Source organism: Muntiacus reevesi, chromosome 7 (genome assembly GCF_963930625.1).
Source record: "Muntiacus reevesi chromosome 7, mMunRee1.1, whole genome shotgun sequence".
In the NCBI taxonomy this organism is placed as follows: domain Eukaryota; kingdom Metazoa; phylum Chordata; class Mammalia; order Artiodactyla; family Cervidae; genus Muntiacus; species Muntiacus reevesi.
This window is the reverse complement of record NC_089255.1, coordinates 88,604,055-88,629,717: the sequence shown is the minus strand read 5'-3', so window position 1 is coordinate 88,629,717 and position 25,663 is coordinate 88,604,055. Positions and strand designations below refer to the sequence as shown.

Below are 25,663 nucleotides of genomic sequence, written 5' to 3'. Positions count from 1 at the left end.
CTTCTCTATGGTCCAACTCTCACATCCATAAATGACTACTGGAAAAACCATAGTTTTCACTTTTCGACATTGGTTGGCAAAGTGATGTCTCTGCCATCTAGGTTTGTCATAGCTTTCCTTCCAAGGAGCAAATGTCTTATTCATGGCTGCTGTCACCATCAGCAGTGATTTTGGAGCCCAAGAAAATAAAATCTGTCACTGTTTCCACTTTTCCCCCATCTATTTGCCATGAAGTAATGGGACCCTATTCCATGATCTTAGTTTTCTGGATGTTGAGTTTCAAGCCAGCTTTTTCAGTCTTTTCTTTCACCCTCATCAAGAAGCTCTTTAGTTCCTCTTTGCTTTCTGCCATTAGAATTGTATTATTGCATATTTGAGGTTGTTGACATTTCTACTGGCAACCTTGATTCCAGCTTGTGAGTGATCCAGTTCAGCATTTCACATGATGTAGTGTGCACACAAGTTAAGGCAGAGTGACAATATACAGCCTTGACGTACTCCTTTCCCAATTTTGAACCAGTTCGTTGTTCCATGTCTGGTTCTAACTGTTGCTTCTTGTCTTGCATACAGATTTCTCAGGAGACAGGTAAGGTGGTCTGGTAGTCAATCGTATCATTTGAAGTTAAAGGCAATTTAATTTCTCTCCTTATATTTCTTTTCTTGTGATATTTTTGAATTGACTAGAATCTCAAACGCAGTCTTGAATATAAGCAAAGATAGTAAGAATCCTTGTTTTATTCCAATATTTATAGAAATGCTTCTAGAGTGTCAACCTTATGGAAGGTATTTGTGCTTGGTTTTGAGTGCTGTCCTTTATCAGATAAAGAACATTGCCTTCTATTTGTAGGTTGCCAAGAGAGGTTGATTTTTTAAAAGACCATGAATGAGGACTGTGGAACTTAACAAAATATTCTGTTTTTGGTTGCACTCTGTTGCAATGTGCAGCTACTTTCTAATTGCAGTGCGTGGGCTTCTTATTGCAGTGGTTTCTCTGGTTGCAGAGCACAGGCCCTAGGCACGTGGGCTTCAGTAGTTGCAGCTCACTAGGAGTCAGTGGCAGTAGGCTCAGTAGTGTGGTGCGCGGGCTTAGTCGCTGAGGCTTGTGGGAACTTCCCGGATCAGGGATGCAACCCGTGTCCCCTGCATTGTCAGTCAGATTCTTATCCACTCTGTCCCCTGGAAAGTCCTCTCTTTTATTTAAATGGCTTTGACTTTTATCAGTTGATGCTGAGTTCTCTCTGCATTCCTGAGAACTTCGTTTGGCCATAATATATTATTTTTTTATACATTGCTGAGTTAATTTCCTAGTCTTTTCTTTAGTATGTTTATATTTATATTTATGATTGAGATAACTGATAATTCTCTTTGCAGTACTCTTTTTGGTTTTGAAAGCAAGGTAGGTAGTTTCCTTCTTTTTCTATCCCCTGGCTCTGTCTGTTTAAGAGGATTGTTTATGTTTTGAATGTTTGTTAAAATTCACTCACATACTCACTGATATCTGCTATCTTTTTGGTGGCTGAGGTTTTCAGCTTCTGTGTTTTTTGGTTTATATAAGCTTTTAATTTTTTAAATTCAGTTTGATGATTATTCCTGATTGTGTAATTTATCCATTTTGCTATGTTTTGGTATTAATTTTAAGAAGCAATCATAGCCTTGCTGTATTTTTTTTTCAAGATTGTTCTGAAGCTATATCCTTTTAATATTATTTAGTTTTTGTTCTCTTTTTCTTTATTAACCTTACTAGATATAATTATTAGTTTTCATTTTGACTAGCTTTGTTTATTAATTCACCCACTTCTGCTTTTAACTTTTGTTTTTGTTTTTCTTTTGCCTCTTTGTTTTCTGATTTTTCATTTTTAGGATTGATGTTCTTTTCTCAGACTTGCAAGTTAAGTAATTGACTTCTGTTTTTAAAAATTAATGCTATGAATTTATGAACAAATTACCCTATGTTTTGAGATACTATTATTTTATGATATTTTCCTTCTAAATTTTATAATTTCTATTATTATTTCTTCAATAATTCAAGACTTAGGAGTGGCTTTTGGAATTTTGAAATATATATGTATGCTTTTTTTTTTTTTTAACACTTTTTAGTATTTATTTTTAAGTTCTTTGACATTTGTTGAAACTTCCCATTTAGCCTAGTACCATTGTCATTTTTTTGTTTTTTTATGAGTAAAAAAATTAAACATTTTCCATTAAAAATTTTTTTTTTTCTATTTGTGTTTAAATGTACATGGGTGACCCTACAAATTTTGTAAGGAATATATATTTCAGCCGTAGTGATTTCTTCTTGTTGTCTTATTGGAATGTTTTTCTTCTGATTCTCAGCCTAACTTACTCTTCTTCATCCTTCAGGTTTAATTACCGCCTCTTCAGAGAGAACTTTCCTGCCCCCTTTTCTAAAATAGCCCTTTTCTGCCCATTGTTCCTTATTATGTCATATGACTTTTATTTTTTAATATTAACTTGTGAAGTCACTTTAGTTGTGTCTGATTCTTTGAGACCATATGGACCGCAGCCCACAAGGCTCCTCTATCCGTGGGATTCTCTAGGCAAGGATACTGGAGTGGGTTGCTATTTCCTTCTCCAGGGGATATTCCCAACCCAGGGACTGAACCTGCATCTCTTAAGTTTCCTGCATTGACAGGCAGATTCTTTACCAATAGCGTCACCTGGGCAGCCCTTTTTATATTACTACATGTCACCTATAGTTGTGATTTGTTTACCTGTGTTATTGTATATCTTCCCCTCTATATAGCATACTTACTTATGTGATTTTAGTTCTTCCTCCATTGGTAGGAACTTTGCCCATCATGCCCTTTTGCCCATCATTTCTGGGGCACATATTACAGTGTGGAACTTAACAAAATACAACAGACATTCTGTGAATAGCTGTTGAAAAATGAAGACTGCTTTCAAATGTAAATAACCATTTAGCTGCATATAACATTCTTGATAGAAAGTTTCTTTCCAATTTCTGTATACATTTTTGTATTATTCTGTGCCTCTTATTCTTGCAAGGAAGAAAGTACACATCTGCAAATTTTAACTTTTTTTTTCTTGATCAGGAAAAAAAACACACTTTAATTGTCAGGATATCTTAATAGATAAGCAGTGTCTTGTAAACTGTAATAAAACCAGGCATTTATGGTATCTTTTAAAAACAGTCCTTTACTTTTCGAGTGATTTTCATCTTTTAGAAATTCCATATTGTTTTTCTGACTTAATGACTCCTGAAAATGTAACCTAAAAGTAAAAACAAAACATAATAAAATAATGGCATTAAATCACTAGGGATACGGTCCATTTGTGTTAATGGTCTGTATTTCTATGCAAGTCATTATGCCCTCTTGTCTTACAAGTTTTAACTTTTTTGAAGTATAATAGGTAACCGTTTAAATGATTTAACCCAAGTCCCATAAACATTCTTCAAGAATTCAGACAATCACGATTAAGTTTTAAATATTCCAACTTTTGAAAATGGCCATTTTGATATAGTAGGTTACTGCTTTTCAGAGTATTAATACGTTGAAAATTTAGAATAGTTGGATTTCTTCTGTCTTTGTGTCTAACAAAGGTAGATAACAGTTAGACCTACACAGATTCATGAAATATAAAAGTGGGACCTGTTGAAGTAATCACGGGTTTTTGAAACCACGTTAGTTCAGCTGTGTGGGTGTGGGTAAACGACACTTCACCCAGTTGTTCCCGTTAGGGGTCAGTAGCAGGTGCTTATTGGCTTGGGTTTGTGGCTATTGCAAATAATGGACAGAGAAGGCTTTTAAAGAGACTTTTCAGATACAGTTTTTTCTTATGTAATTGTCAAGACGTTTTTAAGGGAAGTTCTTTTAAGGTTTCTCACGTAAGTTTCAAGTTTAGATGATAAAAATCATAGGGTTCTCAGTAATGGCATCACTGCATGTTTGTGACCACTAGTCGTCAGTATTGAACCATCAATTGTGACACTGCAGGCATCGTTTATTAAAGTGGCTGAACTTTGCTGAAAAATGGTTACAGTATATACACATACCTCATCTCTTAGGGCTCCCTAAAAGTGCACTTGGCACAAATATTGCAACTGGAAAAAAATCTAATTATTTAACTACTGCTGTTTGAAACCTAAATTTGAAACAGTGTTGCTTTCTGCTATGGAAAAATAAAAGATGGCATATGGAATATTACATATTAAGACATCTGTTATATTTAACACTAAAACTGTCATTTCTATGCCTTTTTGTTAGTTTCTTTCATACTTTCTATTCAGAGCTATAATTTCTTTCTTCCTCTCTCTTTCCCTCCCACTAAGGAAAAATCTTTTTACATATAGTAAAACAATTAGAGACTACAATTTGACATGAGAATTTATTTCACTGGGATCATATAGTCTTATGCCATTTTCCGTGTTTCATATTTCTAAGCTATACAGAAGTATCCCAAAGATACATTCTCTAAAACACTTTTTCCTAATGATTATTTTCTTCTCCTTAGTAATCACTGCCTTTGCACCCTGTTGTCTTCTCACCCCAGTTATATTCATTTTGCACTGATATTCTAATGTTGTTTGTTTTTCATTTGGTTAATCTTGTTTGTTTTTCTTTACTTGTTAGTAGTAAAGCATTTTTTTTATAGCTCCATCATGACTCATTGCATTTCTAGTGAACTTACTTTTCTATTCAGTACCCTGAATCCTTTTTCTTTCTTTCTTTCTTTTTTAATACTACATCTGTAGTTTTATTTATTGCCCAAGAAATGTGAAACTGCTTAGGTTTTTCTAACATATCCTTGTCCATATTATGATCATGTTAGAATAGTATTTGCAGCTATTACCTTCTTATGTAGTTCTTTGATGGGCTTCATATGGCAGTGAGAAAAAGCTACGCCATTTCATGTTTATTATCTGAGGTTGAGAATGTGAAGCCTTGCTCTCCTGTATCTGTCTTGGACGGGGATCAAGTTGGAGTGATGCTGTAATTCAGAACCAGAAAGCCTGGGCAGACTTGGTCTCTGGAGCCCCATTTCCTGATCCTTCCCCTTCTGACTCGTGAACTTGTAGAGAAGGTGCTAAACCTTACCTTTTTGTGTGGCTCATCCTAAGAGTACCTCATATGATTTATTTCTTTCTGAAAAATATGGCTATTCATCTTGATAGTAAAATAATTTTAATTTTATTTTAGAACTTTTCTGTATGTATCCTTTATGGCCTTGCCTTCTCCATTCCTCCCATTCTTCATATCCAGTTCTTTATTAAATGTTGTCAACTCTGTCTTGAAAATGTTGTCTTAACTGGTAACAACTCACCGTCTATCACTTCTACCCTGACTTATTATCTTGATCTGTGGGGACTATTGTTTCCTGCTTGGGGTAGAGGAGTAACTTCCTTTCTTCCATTCTTAATCTCCTTGCAGTCTTTTTCCCCATAGAATGAGGTAATGTTACTTCTTTCTTCAAAACCCTTCAGTGCTCTTTCCTTATCTTGTTCAGGATGAAGTCCAAAATCTTCAGCCTACAAGGACCCTCTGATGTGGTCCCTGCCTGCCATCTTACCCTGGTTTTCTACCGTTTTTCCACTTTGCCTAATTAATCTCGGGCGGTTACCCTGGCCTTACTTTTTCAAGGATAGGCCAGGCACCCTTCTGCTTCTGAACATTTGCGCTTTCCATTTCCAGAGCCAGGGATTTTCAACTTGCTAAGCAGTTGCATTGCATACACCGTCTTGTTATTCACAGCTCTATTTCAGAAAAGCCTTGTTAATTAGCCTACATAATATATCCCCCTTTTCACTCCTGAGCTTATCTGACTGTATTCTTTTCTTTGTAATACTTTTCCTTGTTTGCCATCTGTCTGTCGTCTCTCCCTCTGGGCAGAAGGCTGGCACTTGGTCTCTCGTACTCATTGCTCTATCTCCAGTGCCTAGAACAGTGCCTGCCATAGGCCAAGTGTCTCTTGAATGAATGAATGAATATTATAAGCTCTTCATTATGAAATATTCATTTGGCCAGTACCCTCACGGACCTACCACGTGCCAGATGCTGTGCTGGGGACTAGGGATTTACGGCTCTTAAAATGATGTATTGCGCTTTTGGGCTCCCAGTTCAGTTTGGAAAGTAGAAATGTTAACAATGAGTGTAATTTGGTGTGTTATTTCAGCTTTGCTGAGACTCCAGAGTAGCCCGTAGGGGAAATAGTTACCCTTTCTCTGCCCTTTGGGAAAATTTGACTGAAAGAGATGGCATTTTTACTGAAATTGTGCATTTTCAAATCATTTTAGGCAGATCTTTTTTGAATATGATTCTACTCTATTGCTTATTGCTGTGTAAGAAGCACTTTACCAATCTGTGGCTGAAATACTTATTTAAATTCAGACCCACCATACTGTTGATTCACAACATTGCTCTTTGTCTTATCATTTTATGTCATGCTAATTATTTTCTTCTCTCTTTCCTGTTCGTTATCTGTGGATTACTTTTTTTTTTTTGCAAGATTAAACACTTTTTTTCTGTAAGGATGTGAAAAATCCATTAATGTCAACGTGCTGAAAGAAAGGAAATAGACGGCGAAGGATGATTGGTTGTTATGGGGCTTGTCTTTCAGAGTTGGATGAGTGCTATCTGGCACAGCTGGGAGTGTGCAGGCCCCAGGCTCACAGTGTTCCTTAGTCTTCTTCAGTCTTTCTCTGGATTCCTCTCCTTTTCTCCCACGTCCAGCCTCTCTCTTATTTAACCGAAGGTCTATTTATTAGGTATTGATCCTTTCAGATGACACCAGAACACTTTAAATATTCTGTCTGTGGAAAATGTTTTTTTCCCCCTAAACTTCTTACAGAAGTTGAAAGAGATCTTAGATGTTATCTCTTTCAACCTTATATTTACTCAGTACTTGAGTTTCCATTCACAGAGCAAATTTCCTGCATGAATTGTAGATATCAGAGACCAGTCTCCACCAGCCATGTTGTATTTTTTGTGTTGGGAAATACTGAGATTAATAGCTAACTAAATTAAAGATAATTTCATTTTGATACTATTTTTCAGGAACCTTTTATGTAATATACTATTTAATATTGATAAGATGAAAGTTGAACATTTAGAAATGTATTCCATATCAGAGAAGAGGCAATATGTCAGCTGTTAGCATGCTGGTTAAGGCCTTTGGGTTCTTTTGAAGGGGGCAGTTCTGTGAGATGATGTGTAGGTGTAAGTTATCTTAAATTTCTTACAGTCTCAATTATAGATAATTAATGCTTATGTCTTGTTAGGCTTTTTACTTTATTAAAAAATAATACCTAAGGCTATTATTTATTACATACATGTAGTGTATTTTCTATCCTCATTCACTTCCCTGTTTCAACTACTTTTCTCCAAAATTCTCCCATATATACTAACTTACATCTTCTTCTTATTCAAGAGTTTTTTAATAATGTGTGTTTTTTGGGATGTTCTTCTGGGTTGTTCACTGTGCTTGTAATTTCCTTGGTTGTACCATTGTTGAGGTAAGTCCTCACACAATTTTTTGTTTCTTCTTTCCCAGTTGTTTGCTCTTGAGGTTACTGAAGAGTCACTAATTCTATTAGGGCCCCTATGGCCTCTGACTCACTCTTTGCTTCACCTGTTCTTTACACATATGCTTGTTCTTGTAAAGCATCTCATAGTCTCTTATTTATTTATAAATAACTACCCTTATTGCTTCTGTGAATTGCATTTAAGTCTGACACATATTTTATGTTCATAGTCCATATGACTAGATCTCAAAGTAATGTTTAATTACATTTATTTTTTTATGTGTGCTTATTTTTTCTCATCAATATTATCTCTGCAAATTATGACAAATAAGGCTAACTTAAGTCTGTGTAAGGACCATATGCAAATAGACATTTAATGCTATTAATGCTATGATGATGATGAAAAATGTTTGTGCTCTTGTTGACTGAACAGCTGTCTGACAATAGACTGAGGTTTTCTGAGTGCAGGACTTGTTTAATTTCTACTTTATGCTTTTCTTGAAGAGTGGAATGTTTTTATTCACATTTCCAGCAAATTTATACTAGACCATCTGTTTATAAAGCCCTTTTCCATCGTTATCAATTAATATTTATTGGGCAACTACTGAGTGCATAGTAATATTGTGCAAACAAAGATGGCTTTGCTACAGATAGGCTTATTCATAGGCTTGGTACCATTTTATTTTGATTAGAAAAAGTAAAAAACAAAACAAAACAACCCTCCCACCCCCCCCCCCGCAATCCAAAGGCAAAAAATAATATCTTCTAACTCTGAACAGTGTAGGATGTTGCATATTTACAGAGCATTCTACTCAAATACACCTAAAACTTGAGAAATTTCAAATTAAATTTCCATAATTATCTCTGATCTTCTGTTTGTCAACAATTCTAACTCCATGGTCCTGCATTTAGAAAGTCAAACAAAGTATCATATTGCTTTGGGATTTCTAATAAAACTATGTGTCTCTTTTTTGAGAGGGAACTACTCAGATAAAAACAGACCCTCCACTAAGAGCGGTTGCTTTTTGAGTTTGAAGGAAATCCTGGAAAGTACACTTGTTGGGCTCACATTTAACTTTACTTGCAAGATTTTTATTAAGTAAAAGGTTGCATAAAAATAAAATCCATTCCAGTAAAAGCAATGGCATTTAGGAGGAAATACTCATTACTGTTGTTGCTTTTGAATTAAAGAAGTCGAAAGACTTGTATGTCTTTTCAGCATACCAACTTTGTAGGCAATGATTAAGGTTTTGTTTTGCAGATTGGCAAATTTAATAACATCTGAAGAATGAAATCCTGACACTAGTCAATAGGGGTTTTACTTTTGAGTTATTTTTATAGTCATAGTAGTGGATTTTCACTGATTCATCCATGATCTCTGGCCTACTTAGTCATCCATGTGGCCTTGGGCTAAACTTGAGGGTAAAGACACTTGCCATGCAAGAGAGCAGAGGGAATTGGCTCTCATGGTGATTGAACCCATGACCTCAGTTGGCTTCTTTGGCATAGGGTGTCCTAACCAGTCACAGACTCCATAAATATGAACGTAGTGGAAGCAATGAGTTTATTTATTCATCAGGGAAAATAGGTCCATAATATGTACCCATCTGTCCTACCACAATAATTCCTGTGAAAGCTCTTTGGATTCCTGAAATCATAATCACCATATAATGAGAAGAAGAAAAAAGAAAAAGATATTTAGGTCATTCTCAAACAGAAACTTTGAATTTTATGCTGTCAAAACCTCAGGTATCTTTAAAGAACATTATTTAAGATTTTACTTACCATCAAAAGTTATAGCAGTGTGCTTAACTACTGATAAATCTTACTCAACCATTTGATACTTGATTTTACTCTACTCTTTGAAAAACAGGAATGACTGCAACTTATGACTCCTCACTATGTGCTTACTGCTTCAGTGTGGAAAATACACATAGTTCAGCTGGCAGCAAGGTTTTAGAATCTTCCCCTTGATATCCCCCAAATCTATATGGTGTCACAGTGGTAATGATCAGTATCAGATTCCCTTGGACTTCTCTCACACAGTTCTACTTTCACTTATTTAAGTGTTTTCAAATCGTAGATGTTGGTATAGAATTTTTGTTCCTTGGTTACGGCTGAAAATAAATTTGTTTGAACAACTTAAGTAATATTCACTTAGCTGTCTTTGAGTTAGATATTGGCTCAGGGATTTAGAATATGAATGTATTGTTTTCTGCCTTGAAAAGAAGCTTACTTTTTTTTTTTTGTTTTGGTTTTTGTTGGCACAGATAATCCCCAACTGGATGAACTTAAAGGCTAAAATTTTCCATGACTTTAGCTAGTTTTCATGTGGGAGGAATCTCTGTCTTGATTTAGGAAAAAACAAAATTTAGAAATTCATAGAACTTGATAGAAATAAAATCTATGTTAATTTAAATGAGTAGTACTAGTTATGAGCAATAATATCCTACTGTATTATTCATATATGTTCCTTTTCAAAATATGTATTTTTCTATTGATGTTTGATAGCTTTGGAGCTATGATTTAGTTTTAAAAGAGAGAATTTTGGAAATAGCATATTTTTGTCTTGTAAAAAATTCCAGTCAAGTTCCAATTATAGTGTTTTATACATACTGAGTACTTAATAATGTTTTTCTTTGATTTGAAATATGACATGTCCCTAAAGCTTTTGGTTTTTTAAAATACATAAATATAAACAACTTACAACTTCAATTTATAGCTTATGTGGTCTAATTGGCATCAAAATATGGTGGTTCAGTGGTAAATAATCTCCCTGCCAGTGCAGGGAGCGTGAGCTCCATCCCTGGGTCAGGAAGATCCCCTGGAGAAGGAAGTGGAAACCTTCTCTAGTATCCTTGCCTGGGAAATCCCATGGACAAAGGAGCCTGACGGGTACAGTCCAGGGGGTTGCAAAAGAGTAGGGCATGACTTAGTGACTAAGCAACAACCACGATTACTATGTTATGAAGTTTAAAATATTTGTGGATTTTTATTCTGTACTTACATGAACAATTATAAAAAGTAAATGACTTATAATGTCATGGAAAGATATAGAAGAACCTTAAAGGCATATTACTAAGTGAGAGAAGCTAGTTTGAAAAGATCACAGACTGTATGATTTCGACTAAATGACTTTCTGTGGGGAGAAAAAATGGAGAAAGTAAACAGCATCAAGTTGGGGTAGAGAGGGAAGAGATGAATCGGTGGATCACAGGGGATTTTTTTAGAATAGTGAAACTACTCTTTACGATACTGTAATGATGCATACTTGTCATTATATGACAGCAAGTGAACGTTATGTAACCCATGGACTTTGGGTTATTATGATGCATCAGTTTAGGTTCATTACTTGTAACAAATGTACCACTTTGTTGGAGGATGTCGTTAATTGGGAGGTTATGCCTGTATGTGGACTAAGTGTATATGGGAACTCTCTATACCTTCCTCTTAATTTTACTGTGAACTTAAAACCACTCTAAAAAATAAGGGTTTTAAAAAAACACAAATGTATATATACATATATAAATACATACACACATATATATTAAGAGCAACTGTTATAATTTTCAGTAATATGACTTTTTCATTTTTTATTTTTACTGGGGAAAAAAAACTGACTTAAAAGTTTATGCCTTTAATATAACACTACAGCCCTGTTGTTTGGTGTGAGCACAGACTTGTTTTTCTATAGTCCTGTTGGTTTACCAGTTAAAACTGTTGGTTTATCATCTGCATATTCCTGCTCTTGTAACCAATGGCAGGCAATTGTAGCACTGCTAAGTGACTAGGGTGAGACAGGCAGGATAGCTTATGCTCATAATTTTTTTTTAAATTTCAGTGGCCTGCGTGGGTAATTAACATGTGACCTTTATTTCATTCCAGCTCCATCATTCTTACCCAGGCTTTGCTGGTCCATTTAAAGTAGACAAAGGGCCTTTAATTCCTTATTTGTTCTATGTTTTTGAGTGTGTTATTTTTTAGAACCTCTTGATAAACATGCCTATTGTTAAAGTTGTGGGAGTTTTTATGGTCAGATGAAATGTCTACAGACATTTTCTTTTTCTTTTACAGGAAAGGCTCCTTTTTTTAAATTATATTTAACTGTGAGAATTCAGAAGCATCAGCCTCTAAAGAACTTAAGTAGTACAATACTCAATATGTTAGTCTTTTTAATGGAAATAGGCACACTTAAGGAAAAGAAGAAAAGTTATCATTAAAGGTTTAAATGTTCTCTAGGGACCCTCTATTAAGGCCCACTGTTGTTGCTGTGATCTTAAATATGTAAAAGACAATCTGAATCCAGAAGCAGGACACATGATGGCTTTATAGCTAAACTGCTTTTAAGAAAAAAAAACAAGTTTTAAAGGGCAAAATAACACAGCAATAGAAATTCATTGGCATGTGAATTTTTTTCCTCTTCATAACTACTTTTACTGGGTCAGTTTTCAATATAATTCTAAGTTGCTTGATCTAAGTCAAATGGAAAAGAAATCCAGTGCGGCCTTACATTCTTAAAAGAGGTAGTAAATGAATTAAAGTTTGTTACTAAGGTTTAAAGAAATTACTTGTAATTTTGATTTAGTTACTGTTAAACTATTTCTCATTGACTGTTACCTGTGTTCCAAAATTTAAAGTGCATTAATGTATCTATTTACTCAGTCTTAAGAGTTAGACCTCTTTTGGTCTTTCATTTTAAACTAATGTAGAAAATGTAGAAAATATGTTCAGTGTTTTGGGCTAGAATATTGCTTGTGTGTTACTTGTTTACTGGCTTATGTTGTATAGGTAGCAGAAATAATCTGTTAAGTTAATGAGATTTCTAAATAATATGGTTGAAATAGAGTAATTTGCTTTGGGCTGCTTCTTGATACCTCGCTTTTGCTCCTCCAATGAAAATAATAAAGTTTAAGTTCTCATTGCCTCTGTTTTCTGAGACTTACATATCCTTAGAGCAGTAGGCCCCAACCTTTTGGTACCAGGGACCGGTTTCGTGGAAGACAATTTTTCCACATACTGGGCTTGGAGTGGGGATGGTTTCATGATGATTCAAACAATTACACTTATTGTGCATTTTATTTCTATTGCTATTACATCAGTTCCACCACGGTTCATCAACCATTAGACCTTGGAGTTTGGGGATCCCTGCCTTAGAATAAAAGGAGAAATAAAAAAGAGGGGCATTAGATGATGTTTTAGACACCAAGTAGAGCTACAGTAGAAACGTATGTTATTTTGGAAAGGTGATATTATAATTAACTGGAAAGTGAGGAGGAAAGGAAGTATTATTGCAGATTCTTAGATATTGAAGAGAATTAGAGATTCTTTTATTCAACCAGCTCATGTATGGAAATTCAAATTTGAAAACAAAATAGTTGACTTTCAGAAGAATTATGTTTTTCTAGGGCATAATCCTAAAGGAAATCAGTCCTGAATATTCACTGGAAGAACTGATGCTGAAACTCCTATACTTTTGCCACCTTATGCGAAGAACTGACTCATTCAAAAGATCCTGATGCTGGGAAAGATTGAAGGCAGGAGGAGAAGGGAATGACAGAGGATGAGATAGTTGGATGGCATCACCGACATGAGTTTGGACAAGCTCCGGGAGTTGGTGATGGACAGGGAGGCCTGGTGTGCTGCAGTCCATGGAGTCACAAAGCGTCAGACACGACTGAGTGACTGAACTGAGGGCATAATTCCATGTATTAGGAAACACAATTTGATTAAAGTTCAACTTACTGATATTCCTTTCACATCAAGTAAAATTACTAACATTTATACTAATTATAAGATACAAAAATTAAGTATCTTTTAGTATGAGAATGTAGCCTTCCTAAGTGATCAATGCAAAGAAATAAAGGAAAACAATAGAATGGGAAGGACTAGAGATCTCTTCAAGGGAATTAGAGATACCAAGGGAGCATTTCATGCTAAGATGGGCACAGTAAAAGAAGAAATGGTATGAACCTAACAGAAGTGAAAGAGATTAAGAAGAAGTGGCAAGAATACACAGAAGAAATACACAGAAAAGATCTCAATAACTCAGATAACCATGATGGTGTGATCACTCAGCTAGAGCCAGACATCTTGGAGTCCGAAGTCAAGTGGGCCTTAGGAAGCATCACTACAAACAAAAGCTAGTGGAGGTGATGAAATTCCAGTTGAGCTATTTCAAATCCTAAAAGATGATGCTGTGAAAGTGCTACACTCAATATGCCAGCAAATTTGGAAAACAGCAGTGGCCACAGGACTGGAAAAGGCCAGTTTTCATTCCAATCCCAAGAAAGGCAATGCCAAAGAAGGCTCAAATTACCACACAACTGCACTCATCTCACACGCTAGCAAAATAATGCTCAAAATTCTCCAAGCTAGGCTTCAGCAGTATGTGAACCGAGAATGTCCAGATAATCAAGCTGGTTTTAGAAAAGGCAGAGGAACCAGAGATCAAACTGCCAACATCCATTGGATCATCAAAAAAGCAAGAGGGTTCCAGAAAAAAAATCTACTTCTATTTCATTGACTACACAACAAACTCTGGAAAATTCTTGAAGAGTTTGGAATACCAGACCACTTTACCTGCCTCCTGAGAAATCTGTATGGAGGTCAAGAAGCAAACAGTTAGAACTGGACATGTAACAATGGACTTCTTTCCAAATTGGGAAAGGAGTATGTCAAGGCTGTATATTGTCACCTTGGTTATTTAACTTATATGCAGAGTACATCATGAGAATTGCTGGACTGGATGAAACACAAGCTGGTATCAAGATTGCTGGGAGAAATATCGACAACCTCAGATATGCAGATGACACCACCCTTATAGCAGAAAGTGAAGAGGAACTGAAGAGCCTCTTGATGAAAATGAAAGAGGAGAGTGAAAAAGCTGGCTTAAAACTCATTAGTCAGAAAACTAAGATCATGACATCCAATCCCATCACTTGATGGCAAATAGATGGGAAAACAATGGGAACAGTGACATAGTTTATTTTTTTGGGCTCCAAAATTGCTGCTTGTTACTGCAGCCTTGAAATTAAAAGACACTTGCTCCTTGGAAGAAAAGCTATGACCAACCTAGACAACATATTAAAAAGCAGAGACTTAAGAAGCAGAGACAGCATATTAAAACCGTCTAGTCAAAGCTGTGGTTTTTCCAGTAGTCATGTATGGATGTGAGAGTTGGACCATAAAGAAAGTTGAGAACATTGGTGCTTTTGAACTTGGTATTGAAGAAGACCCTTGAGAGTCCCTTGGACAACAAAGAGATCAAACCAGTCAATCCTAAAGGAAATCAGTCCTGAATATCCATTGGAAGGACTGATGCAGAAGTTGAAACGCCAATACTTTGGCCACATGATGTGAAGAACTGACTCACTGGAAAAGACCCTGATGCTGTGAAAGATTGAAGGCAGGAGGAGAAGGGGAGGACAGAGGATGAGATGGTTGGATGGCATCACTGACTTGATGGACATGAGTTTGAGCAAGCTCCGGGAGTTGGTGATGGACAGGGAGTCCTGGTGTGCTGCAGTCCATGGGGTGGTAAAGAGTTGGAATCGACTGAGTGACTGAATTCATCTGATGAGAATAAAAAGTAATTATTTGCCAGCTGCCCTGTAAGGGGATCCTGGATCCTGGTAACTTTTCTTTATGGAGTGAGGAAAGTGGGGATGTTGGACGTGGTAACTAGTATAAGTGTTCAAAGTTGAGAACTGTAATAGAGCACATTGCTCTGTATAACTTTGGGAGGGATATTTAGAAGCTATTTGGGAATATCCAGAAGCTGAAAAGAAACGAGACAATGAAGCTGAAGAGAGATGGAGAGGAAATGGGGAGAAAGAGAGTTCCTGGTGAGTAAAATAGGAGAATTAGGATTAGATGGAGACTTGATGAGTGTACTCCATCCACCGATATGGCCTTACATAAATTCTACATTACCCATTAATGTTTTCGGTGCAGGTAGGTTATCTGGAGGAGAGTGCAAAGGGGTTCAGCTTTCTACTTAGCATTGAGCACTGGCCTGTGAGTTAAAATACCAGGAACCTGGGTTGCATTTTATAGGCCAAATATGTACTGGTAATGTTACATTAGGTCTGATTTTAAGCTTAAATTGGTGGGTGAAATTTACACATACTTGCATAGCCTCAAATTGACTACCAGAATATTACTTTAGTGATTTTTACTTATTTCCACATATTCCTTGATATTCTCCTGCTGGGAAGTGGAGCTTAACTCTTCTCCCTTTGATTGTGGGCTGGACTTAATGACTTGCTTCTATCAGAGTCTGGAAAGGTAAGAAAACTAACTTTATGGTGGGGAGATTTGGCAGCCACTACCCTGCCTTAAGTGATCAAGCTTAGCCTCGCTAGTCCTGAGTCATGTTATCATGTCCCCTACAGCGTGATGCTCTGAGAAGGGCACTTACCTCTGGGATATTCTGTTCCCATATTTGTGAGCTCTGTCTACTTATGAGAAGACATCAGAAAAACCCATATTGAAGGATGCTCTATGAAGTATCTGTCTTGAAGATACCTGAAGTGTTTGCTCTTCGAAAATACTGAAATTGTAAAAGCAAGAAAAGATTGAAAATCTTCCCCAGATCAGAGGAGACTAAAGAGATAAGATGCTCTGAAGTGTCTTGGATAAAGATCATATGATAAGTTGAATAATGCCTGTAGTTTAATGGGTTTGTAACAGTGTTGACATTTTTGTTTTGATAAACCTACCACTATTATGTAAGATGTTAATTTTAGGGAAAGCTAGGTGAAAGATATATGGGAATTCTAAGCTGTCTTTAAAATTATGAAATTGGAATTATCTGATAAGTCTGAATTATCAAAAATAAAACCATTCAGAGGATTTTTTCCCTAAGGAAAAGTCTAAAATGATGTCTTGGGAAAATAGGAAAGGGTTATTAACTCCTTGACATAAACCCCCAAATAAATATTTATTTTCCAATATCACTACATCATAATAATACTGTTTTTTTCAGAGAGAAAGACTGCTTGGTGTTTGAGAAAATGTGGTGGTTAAGAAAGATGGGAGAAATCTGGGAAACTTTCATGTAGGTGATGAGCAGAGTTGGCCAATTATAAACTGCAGTTGTTATTCAGGAATTATAAAGAGATGTGAGATGTTTATTCATCCATTAAATAACATATGTTTACCACCTAAAATGTGCCAAGAATTGTGTTAGAGTTGAAATGTGATCGTGGCAGATAGGGTCCCTGGTCTTCTAAAGCTTATACCATAGTGACAACAAACCTCTTTCAGTTCTCTTTGGAAATGTAAGCTTCTAGACAAGGAATATTTGAATGCCTATCTATGTAAGTTAAAATGAGCACATGTATGAATTAAGCTTTTTTAAAAAATTAAGTTATGTAAACACTTGGAAAATGTTAATATGTCTTTCTTGCTTGTTTGTTTCTGATGTAAAATGTGATAGGATTTTTAAATTGTAAGTTTTGCAGCTCATGAGCAAAGGACAGAAATGGATTGATTCCAGTTAGTAAAATGGAAAAATTTCCCTGGAGAATTTTTGGAGTTTGAGTTCTTAAGTAAGTTAAATTCTTTAGAGTGGCAGCATGAAGTTAAGCCAGGTTTTAAAGGTGCCTCCTTCTGTTTTCAGTAAGAGGTGGAAACAATTTGAAACATGAAGATGTACAAAATCTTATTGGCAGGACATTAGCAGCTACTGCCTGAAGGTTGCAGAGTCTTCCAAGGTGGATTTTGAATTCGGCTTTGGAAGTGAATGACTCTTTTTTTGGGACAAGCTCATCTTTCTGGAAGTTTTTTATGGTCTTAAGTGATGCCACCTGGCTTGGGTGGGCCTTCTGTGCATACCCATTTGAAATGGCTTCTGCTTAGGAGTTTGAATCCAGAAGGGGAGGCTGGGGAGCCTGACTGCTTATAATTTGAACAAACGTATCAACTGCCTGAGGAAGTCTTCCTCATAGTCTCCTGCCTGTGGAAACGCCCAGGCTGGTTTTTAGTTCAATGAAAAAGTATTAAAAAGATAACCAACTAAGTTTAACTCATTAAAGAAAAAAAAGGTGAGGGGTGGCTAGGTTGGAACAATGATGTTGGGGAATAAGATAGTTCAAATATTATTAAATGAATTCATGAAAAATACAGCAATAATTTATATCTTTTTTTCTTCATATTTCTCCCTCCTTCCCTCGCCCTCTTTCTCTCTCTTTCACATACGCACACACGCTAGGTGGAGTTAGACTGAGGAAGTAAGGAAAGAATAGAGATGCAGTAATTCTCAAATTTCTAGGATAATTTTTTTGAGGAAAAATTTCTAAACACATCCCACCAGCTAAAAACAAATAGGTTATACATACATAAGTAAGTATTATTACAAATTTTACTTACCTTACAATGAAGAACAAATATCAAACATCAAAATCACTTGGTAGCTTCCTGAAAAATGTTATGATTTGTAATACTTTATCAATTGTTAGGAGTCTTGTAATCATGATTGTTGATGTTTAGTCACTATGTCATGTCCTATTCTTTTGTGACCCCATGGACTGCAACCCACCAGGCTCCTCTGTCCATAGGATTTCCCAGGCAAGAACAACTGGAGTGGGTTGCTATTTCCTTCTCCAGGGGAATCTTCCTGACCCAAGGATCGAACCCATGTCTCCTGCATCTCCTGCATTGGCAGGTGGATTCTCTACCTCTGAGCCACCTGGGAAGTCCCCTTTTAATGCTTGACAAGTATCAAATTATTTAGTCTTCATATTCACTTTGTGCTTAATACTGTTCTTTCAACATGGAGAGGCAGTACCATTCAGGGTTAAGAGGCAGATAGCCCGAGTCTACTTCCTGTCTCTGTCATGAACTAGATGAATGACCTTGAGCAAAGTATTCAATCCTTTGTAACTCCAGCTTCCCTCTTAATAAGGTGGCCTAATGATAACTCGTGGAATTTTCATAAAAATTAAATGAAAATATTTAGTATATAGAATATGTTAATATTTACTTTATGTAAGAAGAAGAAGAATGCCTGAACACAGCACTCTAAAAGTGTTATTATATTATTTATACTCAAACCAAAATTACTCTGCCTTTTTGGGCTTCCCTGGTGGCTCAGTGGTAAAAATTCCATCTGCCAGTGTAGGAGACCCGGGTTTGATCCCTGGGTCGGAAAGATCCCCTGGAGAAGCAAATGGCAACCCACTCCAGTATTCTTGCTTAGAAAATCTCAGGGACAGAGGAGCCTGGCAGGCTACAGTCCATGGGGTTGCAAAAGAGTCAGACACAACTTAGCAACTAAACAACTCTGCCTTTTTCCTGAATAGCTTTTATTAGTGAGAGTAGGAGCCATGCAGAGGGAGCAGTAATCTCATGGATAGGGGTCCATGGGTATTCTGTATACTCATGTATATGTGCTTTGGGGATGTTTGTTGGATATGTGAGTGAATGAAATTGAAATGTGATTGTTTATATTTGTGTCAAAACAACAGCTTTAACATGTTTTGCTGTTTGCCTAAAAATAAATTTTCTTTTGAGCATCATAGAACTTGTTGAAAGAGAGATCTGGAAATTTGGCTTTTCTCAATTTTGATGGTCTCCACACATGTACCTTTTTAAATTTAAATGCTCAAAGTGTCAAAAAAATTTTTAAACAAATGGATTGTCTTTTAGATGGAAGATTGCTCTTAGTATAAACTTTTTTTCCTCAAGTTTAATTTTGTTTTAACTTAGATACAAACCAAAGCAAACACTTTTGTGGTTAAGTTTTAAAGTTTGTATTTTCTTAAAGTTCCTTTTCTTCATTTCATTAAAGAGAGAAAAATGTATGCATCAAAAGGAAAAAAATATGTATTGAAGAGAAAGAAAAAAAGAGTACTTTTGTTGCTGTATGTGAAGTATGGTTTGAAGAGCCAGTTATATGTTGTGATAAAATGTCATATATGTAATAATGATGCAACCAGCATCTTTCTACCTTGATTATTTTTTTTTAAGAATTTGAAAAGGTAGTCAGCTGGTTTTTGGTATCATATCAGAATAGTTGAACAGATAATATAGCTTGTAAATACTATTATTTCTTCAGGCTGTAAAATTTGTTTCCAAGAAAGCTGTTAGCTAAGTTCTCTGAATGTGTTATAAAATTCCCAAAGATGGGAAATAATGAAATTAAGTGGAACTTGATTAGGTAGATTGGAAAGTTGTTTATATTTGATCCCCAGCAAAGTGATCTTAGGACTTGAGTGAATGAGCAGGTTGTAATTCATATGTATGTTTTGGGCAATTCATAATCATCTGCCTCAGCTGCTGCTTAATAAATCAATCCTTTTGGAATATTGACAGTGTTTATTTTCCCATTCTGTCTTTCTAGGCACTGAAGAAACAAGAAGCTAAAGCAGAGGAGAATGAAGGAGAAATGAAAAATAAGCTCAGACAAACGGAAAGTGAGAAGAGTAAAGTAAGATTCTGAGAATTATCTTTCAAAGAGTACTAATGGTTGGGGCCACTGACATTCATTGAATGCCTTGGAAAGCGTCCTGAGTCATTTGCTCATTAGTCCCGTGAGGCCTTTATGTTTTGGTGTGAAATCGCTTGGCTTCAGGGCTCTGCCGCTCTCTGCTGCCTGCTCTTGGAAACTTGCACAGGTCGTTTGCTACCGTGTCTTCTGGCCACTCTGCTTTTTCCGAAGGGGATTAAACTTGACCATTCCTTGTTGGAGAGCATCTAAAGAGCTGGACTTTGCTGCAGGGTTAGGAAAGATCTGTTGTTTAAAGGCTGAGTATTTTGCATCTGTTCATTTTCACTACAGAAGATAAAAACAAACAGCCTAGTTCCGAAAAATCCTCTGTGCTTATTAAATATTAAGAACCTTTGCTATATATTCACGTCTGTGAACTTACAGAGCCTAGCCCTTTAGAACTGAAAGGTGATTCAGAGGCCAAACAACTCTCTTCAGTTTGCAAATGAGTAGGTTTCAGGCTGAGCCTAGAGTAATAAATGATAAAGTGAAAATTTGCGCCCGCTGTAATGTTCTTTATCCCACATTGTCTTTTCCATCTGCCTTTGCCTCCTTTATTTCACCAAATTCCGTACAGTTGCATGATGCGTCTCTGCTGCCTTCTTGGTGGTAAGCAAGATGTGTCGGGCCATCACGCTTGCCCTTTGGGAGCTGAGACTGCTGACATTACCCAGGAATCATGACCAGGGTAGGCCCTGGTAGATTTTCAAGCTACTTTGGCTTCAGGGTGATTTCTTCCCTTTTTATTTAGCCACAGAAACAACAGAACTGGTCAGGTAATATTTTGTGTGGATTCTCTGCCTCCACAGGTACTTTACAGCTGGCTTAGAGTTGACCTTCGACCAATTTGGGCTTAGGAACCCTGACCCCCTGTGCAGTCTAAAATCCGAGTATAACATGTAGTTGGCCCTCTGTATTTGCAGTTTCTCTCTAGCTACACTTCCACACCTGTGAATTCAACCCACTGGGGATCCTGTAATACTGTGGTGTTTACAATTAAAAAAAAAAAAATCCGTGTGTAAATGGACTTCTGCAGTTCGAACCTATGTTGTTCAAGGGCCAGCTCTACTTTAAAAAAATATGTGATGTTTATTTTCTGAGCTGCATGTATGGTATTTAAAAAGCTTATATAATTGGATTAGAAAATTGTTTTGAAATAATAATAGGTCCATAGAGGTTGCAAAATAAAATGTGCTCTGTGCCCTTTACCCAGGTATTCTCAATGGTAGCATTTTGTTTTATTGAGGTCCAGTATCAAAACCAGCAAATTGACACTTGCAATGCATCGAGCTTACGCAGACTTGACCAGTTGTATTGTGTATTGAGTGAGTCTGTGTGTGTGCATACTTCCATGCAGTTTTATCTCATGAATCTCATTCTTACTGCCACCACAATCAAAGCACAGAACTCTTCCATCACCACGGTGCTCGCCCATGCTTCTCCTTGGTAGCCACACCGACCATGTGGACACTTTCTGAAGGACTCATGTATAGATAGTAGTTTGTTCAAATGAAGTGCTCCTTTAGGATAACTATTAAAGTCGAAGCACTTAATAACATCTTAATACAAACTTTTGATTTCACAAAATGACCTTACCCTTACAAATTGCAAGCATGTCCAGCATATGTAAGCTTTGGATTTTTAACAAACACTTTTTTCAAGTGTTTGGAAAACACTTTCTAAGTGAAAGGGGAGGGAAAATGATTTTTCCTTTACAAACCTTTTAGGTTCTTTGGCTGGTCTAATAATTAAATTGATATCAAGCAGATTAATAGGAGAAGAAACGTTTAATGTTGTTTGTATGGGAGCCCCACAAACATATGAGATCCAAAGGCAGCCAGGCAATTGAAGCTTATCTTCCATCCTGAGCTAAGGAAAGAAATAGGGGCCTGGGACTTCAGAGAGAAGGAAGGCAGTTCACAGGAAGTGAGAAGAGGGGGTTACCATTAACAGATGTTTGCCCTGACACGCAGGTAAGTCTTTCAGATATAGAGAGTACCTTTAGTGATAGCTCTCTTCCTGGTACAGACCCACTTCCTAAATTTTTTTATGCATTTAAGGGGAAGGTGAAAAGCCATTCCTGAGTCTGCTGGGCTTTGCTTACCATCAGCTCACAATAATACTTGAGCCAAAGAGGTGTACTTTAGGGTGGCAGAGTTTTCACCCCTTCACATCCGGTTATATTTTTCAACTTGAAATAAGCTAGGCACAGTGACTTTGTAGCTTATTTAGTCACCTAACTGGTACATTTTCTGTGGGTATTATCTAATGGCAGTATTATTAAGGAAATTTAAAATGTCTTATTCTGAACTGAGATACTTCAAAATTTTCCAAATGTTATGAATATTGACGATATTAGGAGTATAAGACTATTAAGAATATAAAGTAGTCACCAACTAGATGAAATACACCTTGAGTCATTAGGTCCCTGAAATTTTTATTCTAATTTAGTTCATATGATACTGCATGTAGCTAATTTAAAGAAAAATTGCTTTACAATTTTGCATTAAAATGATTTAAAACTGAAGGGAGCTCAGAGATTGTCTTATATAAAACCCTTATTTTAGAGATAACAGAAAGGAGGCCTTTAAGGAAAAAAGATTTAAACAGGGTCATAATTGAGTTGAAACTGACTAGAGCGCAGACCTCCTGCAGTCTGGTCTGGTTCAGTTTTTATTTAATTATCATTATTTTAATGGGAGCATTGATATGTGTTTATCGCAAGATGTTTATCTTTTTATATTAGCTGTAAAAGTCTGAAAACCTTTTCACTTTTCTCCTCTTAAACTGTGCATGTAATAGTTTAGTTATCTTCTGCCCCATTGGACATTTTCCCTTATCCTTTGATGAAACTCTAGCTTCAACAGGAATTGGAGCTATCTCGAAGGTTACTGAATCAGTCAGAAGGCAGCAGAGAAACACTTTTGCATCAGGTAAGTATGCAAGCTATGATAATCTGCTTTTAAATTAAATCAGGATTGAGTCTCTTTCCCTATTAGATGTCTTTGTAAAAGGGCAAAAAAATTGAGGTCTGGGAAATTTTATTCCTAACAAATGTATATTAGCACACATAAGCAAAAGATGAAATCCTTTCAGGAAGATTCAGAGAAAGCCAGCACAAAGCACCAGCCCAAGTTCCTCCTGTGACAGTGTATCTTGCTGATTGCCGCTCCAATTTAGAAATTGTCTCTCTTAGCATAACCAGTGTAAAAGTGAGACTGGATGGGAAAGATACAATTTTCCCAGGAACTTAATTTTATTCCAGGAGGCATTGGAGAGTGAAGGAGGAAGTGAAACACATAAAACAGACCTTTGCATGTTCAAGCTCCCTTGAATGTATCATTGTCTTCTTTTCTCATCTTCAAGATGCTATCTGATTCCTTTTAACCAGAGATAAGGCTTAATTTTAAAGCATAACATTTTGTAGCCCGTTAACCCATCATATGAGTTTGGTGCCTCTGATATTTAAAGTTCAGTAGCTTGCAATAGCCGTCTTACATACGCTGGGAAAGGGCATTGGATGTCTAACTGTCTTTCTGCTTGTGTTTAATGTAAATTGCAGTTGCACTTGCCTCTCTTTTGAGGTATGGGTTACGTAACTCAGTACATAATATGCTAGGTAGGCAAAGATGTCAGACATTATAGATGTTCAGGAGTACTTTATTTGACGATTAATCCTGAAAATGCAACATAGCACCTATTTTACAAAATCCTTAAAAACATGTAATGGCTTTGTTCTACAGCCAGTGGTATGATGGAATTAATGTTGGCAGAGTTTAGACTTTCTTTTTTGGAAGGTTATATCTATATTCAATTCCTTCTGATTCTTTTGGTTTTGGAACTCTGCCTTATACCTTTTAATCTTTTGAAATAAGAGATTTCTGTGTTTAGGTTGCCATTGTGAGTTTAGCTGAGATGTTCTGCCACTGCTAACTTGTTTAATGGTCGTTGGGGACTTGCCTGCTAGACTTCAGATACATGAAGATGAATAAAAGGGTACCTGACCTCAGGGAGTTTATACTTTTTCAACAGCCTTTAGTACTTATTTATTTTGAGCAGTACTTTGATATCAAAATGTTTTAAATTGTGATCATTTCACTTGACTTTACCGACCAATAGACTACTTTCACATGAAAGAAAATAAGTGAAAAATGTAAAAACATACAGTATTTAACAGGAGGTGATTTGGGTTAATAGTAGTAGAGTGGATTGAGGTGAAAATAGGGATTTTGTAAAATGTGGTCACATTATTTGTCATGGAAGAAGGGGAAAATACCTTCATTGTGAAAGGCATAGGAATAAAGAAGTGAAGCAAGAGACTATTCCACTGTGCTTGTCATGAGATTAACTTGGTTTCAACTTGTGCTTACAATAATCTGCTGGAACTGACTTTTTCCCCCTAGGGAAATAATTTGTAATAATTTATAAGTTCAATTATTGTTTTCCTTCTTTTAAAACTAATGAAAGTTTCATCTTTGATTATATGTATTCAGGTAGAAGAACTCCGTACACAGCTTATGAAAGCAGAAGGTGATCCAAAGGGTTTACATCATCAAGTATCTCAGATTTCCAGGCAACAGTCAAGCCTTCAGGATGAACAGGGAGATGACTGGAGGTTTAGGAGAGGTATAATTCTGATTTGTAAATGTCTGGGACCTTTTAAAAAAACTTTTATTGGAGTATAGTTGCTTTACAATACTGTGTTAATTTCTGCTTTTTTTATCTTTCTTAAATAATTTTAATTTTCAGAATTGCTTTTCTTTTGTTCTTTTCACCCTATTTCTTGATCTATTACAAGGTTTTCCAAATTAATCCTAGTTTAGTGTGCAATTTTTAAAAACAGACATAATTTTATAGCAGTATTGAGCAGATGGAACAGAGATTTCCCATATATGCCTGCTCTTTTTCATATCACAGCTTTCCCAGCTGTCAACATCCCTCACCCCAGTGGTGCATTTGTTATAACTAATGAATTGGATATTGACACATCATTGTTGTGCAAAGTTCATAGTTTATCTCAGGGTCCACTTTTGGTATTGTGTGTTCCATAGGATTAGACAAACATGTAATGACATGTATCCATCATTGTAATATCATAGTGTAGTTGCACTGCCCTTAAAGTTCTCTGTGTTTCACTATCCATCCCTCTCTCCCCCTAACCTCTGACAAACACTAATCTTTTTATCGCTTCCTTAGTTTTGCCTTTTCTAGAATCTAATATATCAATAGTTGGAATCATACAGTATGTAGCCTTTTCCAATTGGCTTCTTTACTTAGTAATATCTCTTTAAGTTTCCTCCATGTCTTTTCATGGTTTGGAAGTTCTTCAGAAGAAAAAAACCAAACTTTGTTTTTTGTTTTTTTTTTAAAGCACTGCATAATATTTCATTGTTTGGATGTACCACAGTTTATTTATCCATTCATATACAGAAGCCTGTCTTGGTTTCTTCCACGTTTTGGCAATCATGAATAAAACTGCTGTAAACTAAATATCTGTGTGCAGATTTTTGTGTAGACTTAAGATTTCATCTCTTTTGGATAAATATCAGAGAGTGTGATTGCTCAGTCATATGACAAGAGTGGTTAGGTTTGTAAGACTCTTCAAACTCTCTTCCAAAATAGCTATATCATTTTGCCTTCTACCAGCAGTGATGAGATTTCCTGTTGTTCTG

At 36.2% G+C, this 25,663-nt stretch overlaps 1 protein-coding gene across 5 annotated transcripts in view; it reads left to right on the top strand.

Annotated features, from left to right (window-relative positions):
* CEP128 (centrosomal protein 128) overlaps positions 1 to 25,663 on the top strand; it is a 452,993-nt gene that overhangs the window by 80,567 nt on the left and 346,763 nt on the right. For 4 of the 5 annotated variants that reach the window (XM_065941396.1, XM_065941392.1, XM_065941393.1 and 1 more), the window contains 3 exons: positions 19,845 to 19,931; positions 22,850 to 22,924; positions 24,485 to 24,617. In XM_065941396.1, the coding sequence (XP_065797468.1) occupies positions 19,845 to 19,931; positions 22,850 to 22,924; positions 24,485 to 24,617 (295 nt within the window). The remainder of the gene's footprint in view (positions 1 to 19,844; positions 19,932 to 22,849; positions 22,925 to 24,484; positions 24,618 to 25,663) is intronic. The other variant, XM_065941397.1, reaches the window with a different exon arrangement.